This window comes from Gavialis gangeticus, unplaced genomic scaffold, assembly GCF_001723915.1.
Source record: "Gavialis gangeticus isolate Ggan-Ray unplaced genomic scaffold, GavGan_comp1, whole genome shotgun sequence".
Classification (NCBI taxonomy): domain Eukaryota; kingdom Metazoa; phylum Chordata; order Crocodylia; family Gavialidae; genus Gavialis; species Gavialis gangeticus.
Window position 1 is genome coordinate 62171960 of NW_017728994.1, and position 16506 is coordinate 62188465.

The window sequence follows — 16506 nt, forward strand, 5'->3', positions numbered from 1 at the left end:
GGGAGCCCCCTGAGCTTCTGTGGGACACTCCATGTGCCCCAGCGTCGCAGCATTCATGAGCCGCCTGGTCCCTAGAGGTATGTAGAAAAAACAATTCAAGCTGTGTCTATGTCCAAATCGCCGAATCTTTCTGAGGTCCTCCTGATTTAATTCGGATTCGGAGATTTGGCCACCGAATTAAGCCGAATCTCCACTGAATCAAATTGGGGACCGAAGCTTCGCACAGCCCTATTTGTCAGGGCACAGTTGTAGAGTGCTTTCAAGGGACTGATGGTGCAACAAATGTAACTTCTGTCTAGGCCTCTAGTTCTATCTGTGTACCCTTTGGGGCCCTTAATATTCCACCCAGTCTTTCAGAGCAGAGGTTTTAGGGCTCTGACTCTGGGGACTTTAGTGGCAGAGTTCAAAGGATAAAGCTGTGGGTTTTAATAACTGCTGGCAACTCTGTGTGAGGAACACCATGCTGATCCCCCATGTCCAGGCTCCTCCTCTCATTGGGAACTCTGTTTTTATATGCAGCGATATAGAAACATGATTGTTATTTACTAAAAATAAAACCTTTAATGAAAGATTGATAGTTATTGTCTTAGAATTGACATCTTGAAGTGGTGCCTAGGAGCAATAATAGGCCTTGGATTATGCCCTCCCTACCAATCCATAATCTTTCGCAATGAGAACCATCCAGTCCAAAAAACCTGAGCCGGGAATAGGATCACAGCCCAGTCCAAGAAAGCTAAGGGGAGGAATAGTATCAGGAAAGGGAAGAAAGACCAAAAACTGTATAGAAAGTGTGAGATCTCCTCTAGCCCATGGAAGTAAATTACTTTTTCTTTTCTTTAAAAAAGAAATATGATCCATGCTGTTAACAGTGATCCAGGTCTGGAATTCCCAAGGTACTGCCACTTTAAGTGTATGTCTTGTATAAGTACTGTAATTTGAAGTGTAGACAAGGGGTGTTGAATTTTGATTTCTGCAGCCACCCCTTGTGTTCCAGATGAGTCAGATTGTTATTCAAATTCACTAGAGAAATTCAAAAGTAGAAACTTTACAAGCAGGTTGCCTTGTTTTCCACGTAGTGATGGGCTGTTTGGGTTTAATTGCCATGAGAACTGCTCAGTCCAGCATCCTCGTATCTGAACTTGAAAATATTGGTCTTATATAATCCTCAAACCTGAACCTCCAGACTTCAGTAATTCAGATCTTGGTTGAAACATTGCCTTTGTGACTTATCTCAGTGAATAGCACTGTCAAATGTCAGTGAAACACCAGCTTTGCTGTGCTGCCGAGTTTTTGTGCTCTACAAGGACTGTGATATTTTAAAATTTGTTTATAGGGACTACTACTGGACTGATCACAGCATAAGTGAAGGGTGCCCAGGTCTGGATCAGCTATGACCCTGAAAAAGGATAGAAGCCTGACATCTCTTCTCCTTTTTCTGCAGGGGGTGGAGGAAAGCGCAAAGGCAAGAGCAAAAAGTGGAAGGAAATCTTGAAGTTCCCTCACATTAGCCAGTGTGAAGATCTCCGAAGAACAATAGGTAAGAGTCCTTTTCTCTTTCAAAAGCACCGTAGGAAAAAAAGCAGGTATTAACACGGACTCATCTAAGAAGTCTCCATTAAATATGGTCATGTTGGCATGGTTGTCCAGTCTGGGCCATACTGGGGCCAACATGGTGCTCAATGGTGGAAAAAGGGCTCCATGGTAGAAAAAAAGTCTTTCCTGCTTCACCCTCCATTGCATGTTTGTTGTCAAAGAGAAAAAATAAATCTGGTAAAACCAGAGATGCTTTTAGCGAGGTTGGACATTCATATTAATTTTATTCTGGAGTGATACGCACATGCGCTCCTTACAGCCAAGCCAACTGGGTCAGGAGTAGCCATACATGTTACAACATTGTCTTTGCCCATTTCTATGGATGCCTCATAAACTTTCTTGTTTAAAATACTGTATTTTATTGATGTGTAACAAATATTGAAGGCTTGGAAATGGAGTTTCCAATGACTGTTTCTATAGCATTTAAGCTGCCGTACTTTTGTCTGTCAAGTTTCCTCATTTTCTTAACTACTACATTACTGAGCAAAGTTAGCAGGTATAAATCCTCTTAAATTGCTGCATGAAACCATGGCTACTGTTCTTGCCCTAAGGGGTTAACTTAGCTAAGTTCCTTTTCCCCTCTGACTTTAAATCCAGACAGTGGCAGAAAATGAATGAAAGGCAAGAAATTGTCATGATGGAGATAGCAAGTGCCATAATTTGTCTGACTTTGGTGGTAATCATGAGTCTGACTGCTGGTGTTATTGCATGATTTATGCTCCAAATATGCAGAGAAAATACATGAAATGTTTTGAAACTCTCATTCATGGTCTCTTCCAGTGAATTTTCCTTTCCCTCACTTTCTGTTATATAGCTAATGGTAGCTAAAAATGTACAAATGTGCAAGAAAAGGGAAGAGGGGGGAGAAAGAAAGAAAAGAGAAAGTAGAGCCTTTCAGTTCGTGGGCACTTACCTACTCTGTGTTCACGCAAACCTTGGAACCGTATCTGAGGATCCTGAACCTGATGCAAGCAAGTCAGCTTACTGTATTATCATTTACACAAGAAATTATCTCTGCTGTTCCATTAACCTTGGCTCCTAAAGGGGAAAATGCATCTAATAAGACTCCTGCTGGGTAGAAATGCACAATAAACCATGAAGGAAGATGGTTAAAAATTCAGTCTGCCCCAAAGTTGGGTTTTTTTTTCTGAAATAATATTTTATGCATGTTATTTATGACATTTATCTGTGGCAGTTCTTTCCTAGGTATTTATTTTGCATCTTTTCATTAATAGGCCAGAAACAACATGTGCACAAAGAAAAAAAAAAATCCTTTGGGTGGCAGGTGGCAGATGTAGCTCCACTGCAAACATCATTTGTTTGTTAAAAATTATAGCCATTGAGGCATTTTTGGTACAGATGGAAATCTGGAAGTCTAAGGTCTACAGCCCTCATTCATCTTGTGTCGTGTATCACCCAACTTTAATGAGACTGCACAAAGTTTCATCTCAACCCAAGTACGTAAGACCATTGCAGGATGTGAAGCTGCTTCTTTGATTAAGTTCCTGAGAATGAAGATCCCATGTAGGGGTTGGGGGAAGAGGGGGTGTTATTTATATTTGCTATCACATCTTTCAAATGCATTTTTGTAAAAGATGTAGCAGTCTCTGGGGCAGCCTGTTACCAAAGGTGAAAATCCTGATTAACATTAATAGGTCTAAATGTGTGAAGGGTTGCAGGTTCAGACTTTTGAGATGGTAAATAAATACCTAAATCATATGGGTGTGGGGAGGGCTGAGGCTGTGATGTATCCTTTTTATTTATTTATTTGCATATACATACATACAGTATATGCATGTTTTCCCTTTATTGGTTTGGATACTCTTCAACAGCCTGCAGTCTGTTCTACCATATAAAGCATTTGTGAGCGTGGGATTTGTGTTCATGCTTCTTAGGTTCTGATGGCAAAGGGCTCCCGTGCAAAAGCATGCTGCTTAATTTATGCAGACGGGAGCCACTGATTGCAAATGACCTTCTGCCACTATTATTGTGGCTACTCTGTGTACGCGCGTCTCAGCGCCCACGTTTGCCATGTGAAATCTTGCATCTTTCTGCACCCCGCCGGAGTGCCTTGAAAAGAAGCTGTGTCTAAAGTACAGCACGAAAAGAAATCTGCGAAAAACAGGAAGGCTGAAATAAACCCAGGGTCTGCAACCTCTGTTGACACAATTCTGAGTCAGTTCATACCTTTCGGTTCTCTCTGTTTACAGGAGCCTCTGTGTTTGACTATCCATCATCTGGTGTCTTACTGAAAGACTCGCTTAATAAAACCCTCTTCCCACCCCCCCTTTTCTGCTCAGATACACAAATCAAAACATTGGGGAGTAACTCTGTTGATAAATAAGCAAATGTTGGAAACATCTTTCTGCAAGTGCTGCTTAGCTAAGAAGCCGTTCACCCACCAACACTTTTTTTTTCTTTTTTTTAAATATTCTTTCCTCTTTCATTTTGTTCAAAGTACACAACACCTTTTGCCAGGAAAGTCTGCCTGCATTGTGTGCTAATTACATGGGCAAGTGGAACAGCAGGGCTGTTGAGAGGATGCAACAGTAATGCCTTTACTTGCTCTGAATGAGGCTAGTATATTTATTATGAATGGCTAATGTATGTTTCTGTTTGCAGCTCTTTTCCCTGGGTTCAAAATAGGGAAAAGCAACTAGTTTTTCTGCATTTAAGTAGCTAGTTTTCCAAGAGTACTAAGTATCCCTTTCAATAGATGGAAACATTTATTACAATTAATCCTGTTACAGATGCCGTTTGTGAATCTTATATACTGCCGTTTTTGCAACTCACAGATAACAGATTAGCAAAACAGAGATGTTTTTGGGGGGGTATAGGGAATTAGCAACATACTGCTTTGACAAACACAAGATCAGTTAGTGGCACAGACGGGATAGTGAAAAGGCCACAATTAAGAGAAAAATTAAGAAAAAAGCCCCCTCTCTGAAAGCTAGAGTGCTTTTTAGATGATAAAAGATTGTTGATGTCTGCAAATATTTTTGAATGACGCAAAAGATTCTGTTGGTTAAAAGTGTGGAATTTTTATTTATTTTGCTCAGACCCATTCTGTGCTTTATTCTTTCATAAAAAACTGCTTGGGTGAAAGAGTTGATTATTCCGATCTCTGGCAAATTTTCTTTCACAACTGTCCAAAAGCTATATAATAAATCAAGATTTTTTTTCCAAAAGATTGAAGTTTATGGGGAGGCTGTGCCACAGAATGCGTCTGCTGTTTGTTATGCTACACTGATTTGTTGCATTATAGCAGATCGGGCGTCATGAAATCCAGCTTGCAGCATGCTCAGTTTATTACAAAACTTTAACTCCTTCAGTAAAGAGGAGTCTTATCATGGATTACATACAGTAACTAGGATAAGTCTGAAGTTTTCTCGTGTTAAACCTTTACACTTAGGTTATACAATCAAAAGGATCAACACCATTAACACTAACTCTTCTTTAACACTTGTAATGCTTACCTGAAGGAAGAAAAATCTTGAGCAGTTAACCTATTTCAAGTCGCTGCTTTCGCACTTATAGCGGAATTAACTGTGAACTTTCATTTTCAGAAGGGGTGAGTTCACTGGTTGTTAAAAATACTCTTCTGTGTGAGAACTGTATTGTAGACAGGATGAACAGACTACGTTGGCTAACAGTCAAACCACAAGATTTGTAAGCTGTCTTTTTGTAAAAGCTAGCTAATACAAGTTCACACTCCCAAATATGATTGTGGCCATCAGAAGGGTGACATTTACACATACTGGGCTTCTCTGAGTTTTTGGTTGTGCCTGCACTTTATTATTATATTTTTAAGATACATGGAGATCTATGGCTGGAAGGCACTGCAGAATTATTAGGCGGCTTAAGTGTTGGTGTGTCTATACTGTAGACATTGCACAGCAGCTGCAGTGTAGTGTAGACCTATTTGATGTAGCTTTAAGTTTGGGTTTTAGTAGTGGCCAGGTCCCAGCAGCATGGGCAGATGAACTGACCAAGTACTTACTCAGCTTCTCAGGGGAATTTTGCTGAGTTTAATGTTGCCACAGCCAGACTGCGACTGGTACCCTAGCTAGCTAGTTTACAGCTAGCTCTCTTATGTCTGAATTACCCTGTAGTGTTAACACAGTGACAAGTATAAACCATAATTATTTCCACAGAGCTTCACAAAGCCGGTGACTTTCTTCCATGCATCTCAAGGTTCAAGCTGATAAACACTTATACACACGAATAATTTTATTTTCTTGAGTAGTCATTTTGTCTTCTGTTAATATCAGCTGGGCCTGTTCATGGTACTAAGTACTGAACTCTGTAGAGAAGTAAGTGTTCATAGCCTACTGCATGTTTAACCATAGCAATGGGTTGTTATGGCCTGTAATGGCAGGCAATTGAAAATACCCCCAAATGATCTACCATGTTAAGTGGTCCTTTCCAGAATCACCATATCCTGAAGGTTGAGTGTCAGGACTAGCAGTTTTATTGTAAGGCAGTAGGGTATAAAGATGAGCTGTGATGTCCAGCTGCCCATCTTTGGCAGTTTACTTGCCACAGTTCCTATTTTTCTTGGTGGTAGCATCCCTGGAGACGTATGACTTTTCTTAATCCAGCCACTGACAGCATAGTAATGACAACTTCTTCCCATGGTGTGTATATACGTCTTTGTTTCACTTCCTGCTCATGTTAAAGTCCTGCTGTACCCCCTCCGGACTGCATAAGAAGGTTTCCACTGTGACACTCAGCATGGAAAGAGAGGAGTGCATGGATGACTGAAATCAAAATATGTCAAAATTGGAGGAACTGCTAAAAACCTCCTAAATGATTTATTGCTCTGGAAAAAGCTATGTGGATTTATGGACTGCGTTAATACTGAAAAACTTAAGCCGATTCATTTTTGAAGGAGAAAGGAAGAGTCTCTCTTTCTGCTCATCTGCTGCCCATTCTCTTGATAATCTATGTCCATCTCTTCCCCATTCCTGGGCTCACTCCTCTGATGGAAACAGGTTCCCCCCCTTCCATGAGCCAACAGTTCACCCCCACTCCTTCACAACACAGCCTTCCTATGAGGGTTTTGCCTTCTGTCGTCTTCATTTTGACAGGCTGTCCATGTCAGGCATTCATCTAAATTAAATGGTAAACTCGAGACAAAACTCTTTGAGACAAAGAAACTTGCCTTATGTTATACATACTGACAGCACTTGAAATGATATTGCTTTCCTTAAAATGCTATTGTTGGTCTATAAACCCATATTTATCATGGTTTCTTTCTTTAAAATCCTTCAGACTCAAATGTAATGCTTCCAGAAACAGAAGTCTTTAATGTTGTAATGATGGACAAACAAAATAATCTTTAGGGGTGTTGCAGGATTAACTGTATCCAGTTTATGGCAATGCATGGAATTAAAAAGGGTTTTTTTTGTAGTTTTGTAATACCATCACAGAAAGTATGTGAAAAACAAGCTGTTTTATGCATCTAGTGAGACTCAAGACTAACACTGGATGAAAAGTTTGCTTGCCGGCAGCCTGTATTTGACAGCTTCCAGGACTGTAAGGGGACACAGGGGAAATGAGTTTAAATGATCTCAGCCCACATTCTATTTACAGAATTTATTTCACAAGACTTAATCCATTAAGCATTACCTTGGCAGTGGCAACCCAGAAAAAAAACCAAGCAAGCTGTTGCTGTTTCCCATAAAGAGCGGGAAGTGGATCCACATCTTCTCCCCAAACAATGCTTGGGAGCTCATATTAACACAGTACTATTCCATATAAAAAACAACACATTTCAGAAATAAAATCACTAACACCTTCTTTTTGGGAAAAAGCACTACCAATCCTTGTCTATGATTTAAAAGGAGAAATGCCATAAGACATGCCCAACATTTTCCAAAATCTATGATAGAAAAAGGCAGAAAGGGAATGCGAAGTAAATAAACCCTTTAAAAGATGCTTTTCATCTATCACTGAAAATAGGAATTAGATGTTGCATCCTGCAGGGTTTGCTTTTATCTTATTGGGTAATACGGGTCATTAACACTAATTAATACTTTTGCAGAGCTTTGAAATTGTAAGTGCTTGGTGTCGATATAGGGGTTCATTGCTTAATTTTTAAGGAAACGTTTTAAAACTAGTTCAGTATTTGCTTGGTTTAGGGAGAAAGACCTAGGGATAAATTTAGGATAAAATCCTTCTCCTATTTCTGTTGGAAGTCAATTGGGATTTTGCTACTGATCTCAGTGAAGAAAAGGAGTAAGGCAAAGAAAGCCTTGATTTTTGCAAACAGTTAATAAAAGTGTGTGTGTGGACAGAGCTTTTTGGGTAAATCTAATATCTTTTATTAGACCAATTCAGATAGTTGGAAAAATTCTGCTTAGCAAACTTTCAGGTTTAAATACCCTTTGTCAGGCTGAGGAAGCATCTGCAGTTGGTGTGCACTCTTCCTGGATGGAATGAATAGTGTGTGAAAGGATTACTTAACTTTGTGTGTGCACATTTGTGCATGTGTCTAGGTTTTTAGGTGCAGAAGGCTTAGTAGGAGCTGAGGAAAGGTAACGCTGTGGATAGAATTGTGCTTTGGGGACAATTTGCAGATTAGCTGCTGAATTAGTTGACTTTTCCAAATATTTTCAAAGGCCACTAGAATAATATATATTTTTGTATATTTAAATAGAAATATGTAATTATGGAAGTGTTGCTTATTATTCCTATTATTAATATCTGAGTCATTTCTCTGAAAACTCTCCTGTTTTACATATACAACATACAACTATAGATAGCCATAGCTGCAGCTAAATTTATATAGATATAATAGAACTGCTTGATTTTTTTTTTTCTTGTTACTTTTTTTTTTCAGTTGCAAATGGCTTTTCCAGTTGAAATATGTAGATTATGGAAATTTCCTATTAAAATGAAATATTTCTGTTTTTGATGAAACATTGAAAACTATTTTTTCCATTGTCACCCCTTCCTCCCCTTCTGAAGAGTAAAAATGGGGAAATTGGAAAGAAAACAAAGGAAGGAGGAAAACAAAAACTAAAAACAAAGTATTTTCCGACCAAAACCTAGGAATAGAATTCATTTTAATTTAATTTAAAAAACAAAAGAATCTTTAACAAAAATTCAGACTGAGGAAAAAGTCAGTTGAATTTTTCAGTATATGACATTTTTGGTAAAATACATTATTGCAAATATAATTGACAGATACTGAAAATTAATCTGTACTGATACTAATAATAGTGGTGATTATAATTCACACCCACTCTAAAGCCATTTTTGATGAAAGTATATTTGTGTAAATGAAAACCTGGCCCTATATATTCTGGAAGAAGGGGAAGAGAAGCATAGGATGTTTAAGGTGACAGACACTTGCTCTTCAGTTGTTTGCTGCAATGCTGTTTTTAATGCATGATGGAAACATGAAAAATATTTGGGGAATATTAGTCTCTGACTTTGGAAATGAGAATAATTGGGGGGGGGGGGGCTGGGCAAATCCTACCTTTTAGCAGGTCAGTCATTCACAGGTTCTTAACAAATGGTATTTGGACACCCTGGGGCTAAGTAGAGACAGTCAAAACGCCCAATGCTGACTCAGTTTAGTCTTTGCAGGTTAGTCTAAACTGCATAGATTAAGCTGAGAAACAACTGGACAGACATTTGCTTTTGATTCAGGAAATGCAGCCACATACCTGCAGTGGCTCAGGCTGGGAGCCAGGGGGCACTACAGCACAGCTCTCTGGCACATAGCCAGCATGGGGTGTGTGTTTGCTACTTCTTCCTGCTGCCCCTGAGGTCTCTGGGATTTGCAGTCCACAATCACAACAGCAGGACTCTCCAGGGTTGCTCATCACTTCCTCTTCCTGCTTCCATGGTCCTCTGGGATCTGTAGTCCACAGTCCTAGCCAGCAGTAAGTTTTTAGTAGGGCAGGGCAGCTCTGTACTTGGGAGGAAGGGAACTTTAACCCTGCCTCCCTGACTCCAGACCCCAGCCAGGGTTTGCCCCCCCTCCCAACTCTTCTCTGCTGGAGCAGATGGCGCATCCCAGCCCAGGGCTGGAAAACTTGCTGGGATGCTGAGGGACTGTGATTTAAACCAGGAAGGAGCCTGGCACAAAAGTTTCATAAACCGGTTTGCCCCAAATCCATTAAACCTGGTTGAATGTAGTATCAGACTTATCTTAAACTAGTTTCAGTCATTTTGAAACTGGTTTACATGCACTGAACTTCTGTTCTGTCACAGGTTTAAATCTGTTTCTGGTCACTTAAACCGATTTATGTGTAACTTCTGCCCCTAGCCCAGGAGTTTTTAGGTAAATCACTAGAAAATATTACAAGTGAACAGTAATCAGCACTGGGTATAATGTTTGTTTCCATGCTTCACTTATCAGTTGAAAATAGAATCATAGAATAGTAGGACCGGAAGGGACCTGTAAGATCATCAAGGCCAGTCCCCTGCCATGGGCAGGAGGTAGTTGTGCTCAAATGAGCTGAATGAGGTGCTTGTTCAGCCTTTTCTTGAACACCTCCAGGGATGGTGACTCCACCACCTCCACTGGGAGTGAGTTCCAGATTCTAGATACCCTTATGGAAAATAAGTTTTTCCTTATATCCAGCCTAAATTTGTCCTCAACTAGCTTGTGCCCATTAGACCTTGTCCTCCCAAGGGATGCCTTTGTGAAGAGTTGCTCCCCTAGATCTTGGTGTTCACCCCTGACATACTTGTAGGTGGCTATCAAGTCACCTCTCAGTCTTCTCTTATTAAGGCTGAACAAACCCATTTCCTGAAGCCTATCCTCTAGGCCCCGGGTGGCCCTTCTCTGTACCCTTTCAAGCTTATCCACATTCTTCTTGAAATGCAGTGCCCAGAACTATACACAGTACTCCAGCTGTTATTTCACCAACACTGAATAGAGGGGGAGGAGCACCTCTCTGGATGTGTTAGTCACACATTGGCTGATGCATGCCAGAGTCCTGTTTGCCCTGCTGGTGACTTCAGCACACTGTTGGCTCATATTCATCCTTTGGTCAATTGTTGTGTGTCCCTCCCCCAGTGATGCCTCTGAAACTCATGCTAAGCTTGGGCCTACTCTCAAAAGTTAAAATGCAGAATAATAATGCTAACTGCATATTGCAAGAGGATGCGAGTTCATGGCTAAGCCATCTAAGAAGGAATAATGAAGTATCTCGTCCAGCTTATCTTGCTAGATTCAGAAAGATTTCAAGCAGACTCCTAGGTGTCTAGTGTGTAACCATATGAAATGTCTATCCTTAATTAATTAGTGTGGTAAATATTTATTTTGTGACTAACTCAAGTTTATGTGCAGGGAGAGACATTCTCCGTACGTAAATGATGTCTCCTCCTGATTTAGTATGTTTTTCCTGGCTTTTAATCAGTTTCTCGATATGTTTCAAATTGGATAGCCTCTTGTTACCAAAGAAGGTAACTCATTAAATTAAAAATTTCTGATAACCAGTAATGAGCAGGTTTTTCCTGTCACTTACTGCTTGGGGCTCTTTCTTGATTTACACAACTAAAAAAAATGCTTTGAAGATGCTAAACTAAGGGTATAAAAACGCAGTAAAACAGTAAACAGTGAATGCGCTTCAAGAGTGAGAAATCTCTCTAACACCAGTTGCTGATGTGCCTGACTTGCTCGAAGTTGAAGAAAAACAGACCGCCTCTTTGTCACCTGTTTGGTGAGAAATCATCACCTTATAGCCAATTACTGGACTTTGATTTAGTTTGGGCTCACTTGACTTGATTTTAAATACTTGTAGTAAATAAAGCCTTTCTGTCAATCATCGAATGAGTTGTCATGTCAATCTCTGGGCTGGTTCAGAAATCCTGAGTTTTTATTGCTAACACCAGGTCCCTTTCAGATGTAGTATCAGCCAGTGGACTGCCATTCATCATATAGTCACGGCCGGTCTCAGGGCGCATGGCCGATTTCAGGGGGTGCACGTGCACCCGCATGCACCCCCTACACGTTGCCAATGGTAGGCACTGTTGGATCCGAAGCCTAGCAGAGATGTTTTATGGCATGACACTTACTGACTAGAATTGAGTATCTAATTTTTATGTAGCATGCTATGGCAGTTTCATGCTGGCAGATTTTATTATTACATCCCTTCAACATACAAAATGCTTTAATAGGTTTATAGCTGGTAGCCTTATGACAAGCTGTGTCCTTGCAAGATCTCTTCAGCTGAATATGGTCAGTCTGGGTGAGTAACTCTATGGGTACCTTTAGGGAAGACGCAGGTGCTACAGGAAATGGTGCTGAAGATTAAGGATGTCATAGAGATATAGATGCTAGGGTTGGGAGGGACCTGAACAGATCGAGTCCAGCCCCCCGCCTAGACAGGAAGGGGTGCTGGGGTCAGATGGCCCCAGCCAGATGCCAAATAGCCTTCTCTTAAAGACCCCCGAGGTAGGGGAGAGCACCACCTCCCTTGGAAGCACATTCCAAATTTTGGCCACCCTTACTGTGAAGCAGTCTTTCATGATATCTAGCGTAAATCTGCTCTCTGTCAGTTTGTGACCATTGTTCCTTGTTACCCAAAGAAGCACCCTGGTGAACAAAGCATCTCTGATCCCTTGCTGCGTCCCCCTAATGAATTTGTAGGCAGCCCCACAATCACCTCTCAGCCTTCTCTTGCAGAGGCCAAAGAGGTGCAGGTCCCTCAGTCTCTCCTCATAGGGCTTGTCCTGTAAGCCCCTAACCATACAAGTAGCCCTCCTCTGGATCCTCTCGAGTCTGTCAACATCCTTCTTGAAGTACAGCACCCAAAACTGGACACAGTACTCCGACTGCGGTCTGGCCAATGCCACATAGAGGGGAAGTGTCACCTCCTTGGTTCTATTTGTCATGCATTTGCTGATGCATGATAAAGTGCAGTTAGCTTTGCTGATGATTTCACCACACTGATGACTCACGGTAATCTGGGAGTCCACTATGACTCCGAGATCCCTTTCCACTTCTTTGCTGTTGAGAGGGTCACTTCCCAGCCAGTAGTTGTGCTGGATATTTTTGTACCTTAGGTGAAGCACTCTGCACTTGTCCCTGTTGTACTGCATCCTATTGTGTACTGCCCACTTTTCTAACCCTATCCTCCAGAGAGTGCGCTTCACCCCGCAATTTAGTATTGTCCGCAAACTTAAACAGAGTACACTTCACACCCACATCCAAGTCACTGATGTAGATGTGGAAGAGTACAGGTTCAAGGACTGAACCGTGTGAGTCTCCACTACCCACATCCTTCCAAGTCGATACCGACCCATCTACTACCACTCTCTGGGTGCAACCGTTAAGCCAATTTGCCACCCACCGGACTGTGTAAACATCTAAGTCACAGCCTCTTTATTTATGAGAATGGGATTAGATACTGTATTGAAGGCCTTCCTAAAATCCAAGAAAACGACATCCACCTCTACTCCTGCGTCTAAGCATTTTGTGACCCTGTCATAAAATGAAACCAGATTGGTCAGGCATGCTCTACCTGCTACAAATCCATGCTGGTTTCCCTGCTGCATTATTTTTCCTGCTGGACTCCCACAAATATGATCCTTCATAATCTTTTCAAAGACCTTTCCAAGGATGGAGGTGAGACTGACTGGCCTATAATTATTCAGGTACTGCTTCCTCCCCTTCTTGAAAATAGGGACCACAATGTCAGATCATAGAAAAGTAGGGCTAGAAGGGACCTCCAGGCTAGGGACAGATATTACATATAAACCGGTTTAAGTGATCAGAAGCAGGTTTAAACAGAATAGATGTTCAGTGCCCATAAACCAGTTTGAAAATGGCTGAAACCAGTTTGAGATAAACCTGGTTGAATGTAGTATCAAACTTAACTGATTTGGGTCAACCCAGTTTATGCAATGTCTGTCCCAGAGCCTTTGTTGGTTTAAGCTAACCCAGACACCCCCAGCATCCCAGCATGCTCTCTGGGCTAGGCGGGGCTCTCTGCTCCACAGCAGAGCTGGCCCTCCCCTCTGCTCCCTGGCCAGAGCTCCTGTAGAGACTTGCAGGCCCAGCAGGGTCTGCTGGCTTCCCCATGCCCCCCTCCCCTCCCTTCTCACCACTCGCTGCTTAAGCAGAGATCCTTTCCTCCTCTCTCCCACAGCACAGACTGTAGCCGGCATGTGGTATGCTAGCGACTGCTGTGTCAGGCAGATAGGGCAGTGTCTGCTTAGGGCTTTTTGGAGGTAATCAGCAGCTCAGCTGGTAATGTCCCTGCATTCCTTCCTTTGGAAAAAGCTGTTTAAGAAGAGCTTGTAATGAGTGAGGCTTTGTTTTCTGACGGGGTGTTAAATGCTCTGTTATGGGGTGGGGAGGATTGACCCCCTCCGTAGTTGGTGTTCTGGTGGGGCCTGGCCACTCCCCCCTCAGCTCAGCCTTGTACAAGAGAAGGGAGGGCTGCTTTAGCACCCCGTGGCTTCTAGCCTGAGCCACTGCAGGCATGTGCCTGCATTTCTGGGATGTCTGTTTGGTTACAAACCGGTTGAGCCTAGCCAGGTTAGACTAACCTGCAAAGATTGAATCAATTCAGGCTCAGACTTTTTGAATGTTTGTTTCTAGACCAAAGGCCATTTAGTTCAACCCTTGCCAGAGGCAGGGTCATCCCTATCAAAATCATCCTAAGCAAATCCTTATTTATTTCTAAAACTACTCGGGCTCTCCTGTCATACAACCATATAGCATAGCACCCTAACCTGCCATGGTGGTGGCCAATGTGCTGCTGCTGCAGGGGATGCCCCCAGATAGGCTTCTTCCTAGTTATGTTCAGGAGAAAGCTTTCCTGCCTCTGCTGGAGCTTTCCAGCCTTGTACCAAGCCAGTCTTTGCCTTTCAGTGCCAACCAAAAATATGTTTTTGGACAGGGATGGAGGTATGGAAATTAGGCTGAAGTGATATTATCTCTGCTAGTGATGTGTAAGTTTAATAGCATTGCTTCAGTAGCGCTGTACTGCCTGGGACCCTGCTGAATAGACCCCTTTCTTTCTCTGTGGAGGAGAAAACCTTGCCTAACTGATGCAGCCGTGTCAGGGGATCTCCATGAAGGGATTCTTCTGGAGATTTAGTCACTTCTTATCCCTTTCCCAGGGAGGGGTTGATCTGAGCTAACGGTGACGGCATACTCTCCTTTGGCACTGCCTCAGCATTTGTTGTGGAAGCTCCTGTTAAAAATTTTAACAGCATGTCCCAGAGCCCCGGTAATACAGTGAGTCAGTGTTTCTAACCAGTGGTAGGAGCCACAGTCCAGAGTCTCTCACCTCTGCCACTGGAGAATACCCTCTGCTCTCAGCCCTATCAAAGAAGTCAATTGATTTATTTTACTTTTTTAGAAATCTATTTCATGATGTAAACAGAAGTTAGGCTGGAGTGTTTCTTGTGGAGTAAAAAAAAAAAAAAAAACTTGTTTAGGGTGAAATCCATAGCTATGGAAGAAGGCTGAATAAGATGCTATGTAGCAGTCAGGCCCTACTGAGGACCTGTTAGTATGATGGTCCCACTTGCTGTGAAAGTGGAAGAGTTTCTCCACACCAGAGGTCTGTGATTGGACTGGGCCAGTATAAGGGGAATAAAGCTATGGGAACCACCATTAAACTGATCTCGTGGCTCTAATGCCTTGTGTAAACAGCTCCAACATCTGCACTTATTCCAGGCTCCACATTCGCATTAGTGAGGACAATGGCCCTGAGCTGGGAACTGGGCCAGGTTTTACTTTTTGCTCCATAGTACAGTTGAATTACTTGGGCTCTGTGTAGGGAATGTCATGCACGCTAATTAGTAAGCATCTGTGTAGCCCTTTGAACTTAGAAACAGCTCTGTACATCCTCAATATGAGTTATGGTACATTGATGGTAATGGTTTCTCCATTAAATATGACAGCAGTAGAATATTGTTTACTCTTCATCCACAAAAAGAGACTTTATGTTGTTATTTCTTGTATCTTTATTAACGATTTTCATCAAACCTCTTGCCAAATGTTAAGGAAGGATGATGTTAAATAATGTCTTAAAGAAAACCCTTCCCTGTGACTAACAGAGCTGCAGGCATTCTTATATCAACGAACGTCCAATTAATGTGTTACCTGATAGTATTGCAGGGTATTCTGTCCTATCATGTTCCATTCTTCTAGTAAACTGGTGTCTCGCTAACAAGTTCCCAAACCTGGGTATTTCCTAGACTTTTTTACTTGTTAGTGAGCAGGAATTAGGATGAGGATCTTGCATACACCGTTGACCCACTCGTTGCCTGTGGCCCAAACGGATGCTCTGGAAAGAACTAGTAACCTTTCTTGTTTTTCAACTCTTGTAGTCAGGGAAGCCTCTGAGAATTCAGGTCAACAAGACATGATTGTCCAAGACGTGATGCATCTTGATCCTAGAATCAGGGAGCAACTATACCACTGTGGTTTTCTTCCCCTTTTCTTCTTAATTTAAGTGACTTTAAGTGCCAGTGGCAGAGGCTGCACAGACAGTCCAGGAAATAGATGTGCTCTGTTTGTCCACCAGACAGCTTCTATCCATCAGGCATGCTCTATTTGCTCCCCCAATGCTCTACCATTGTACCTCAGCTCTGGAAGGACCATAGCAAAGACAGTGTCTTGCAGCTCCCGTGATCATTCAGCCCTTTGTGGCTGAAACTACAAGCCTGGATACCACTTACGGTGGTGGGGTCTTTTTTGCAGTTGTAGACACGATGGGCATGCTGTCAGTTTAGCTTGCCAGGTACTAACATATGACGCACACAAATTGTTCTGTAAGAGCAATGCTAGCATATAAGTCAGATCCTTTTTCTTAACCTACTATATCTTACATAGTGGCAGTTTCCAGCTGTCTTCCTTCCTCTTCCCAACAATTAAGTAATTCAGAAACACTTAGAGTAGAATTGGAAGCCAAGAAAGATAACTTTTCAGTT

General features: G+C 41.9%; 1 protein-coding gene across 2 annotated transcripts in view; it reads left to right on the top strand.

Annotated features, from left to right (window-relative positions):
- The window catches only part of GRK5 (G protein-coupled receptor kinase 5), a 298467-nt gene that overhangs the window by 103790 nt on the left and 178171 nt on the right, over positions 1-16506 (top strand). For both annotated transcript variants that reach the window (XM_019502906.1, XM_019502907.1), the window contains exon 2: positions 1442-1537. In XM_019502906.1, the coding sequence (XP_019358451.1) occupies positions 1442-1537 (96 nt within the window). The remainder of the gene's footprint in view (positions 1-1441; positions 1538-16506) is intronic.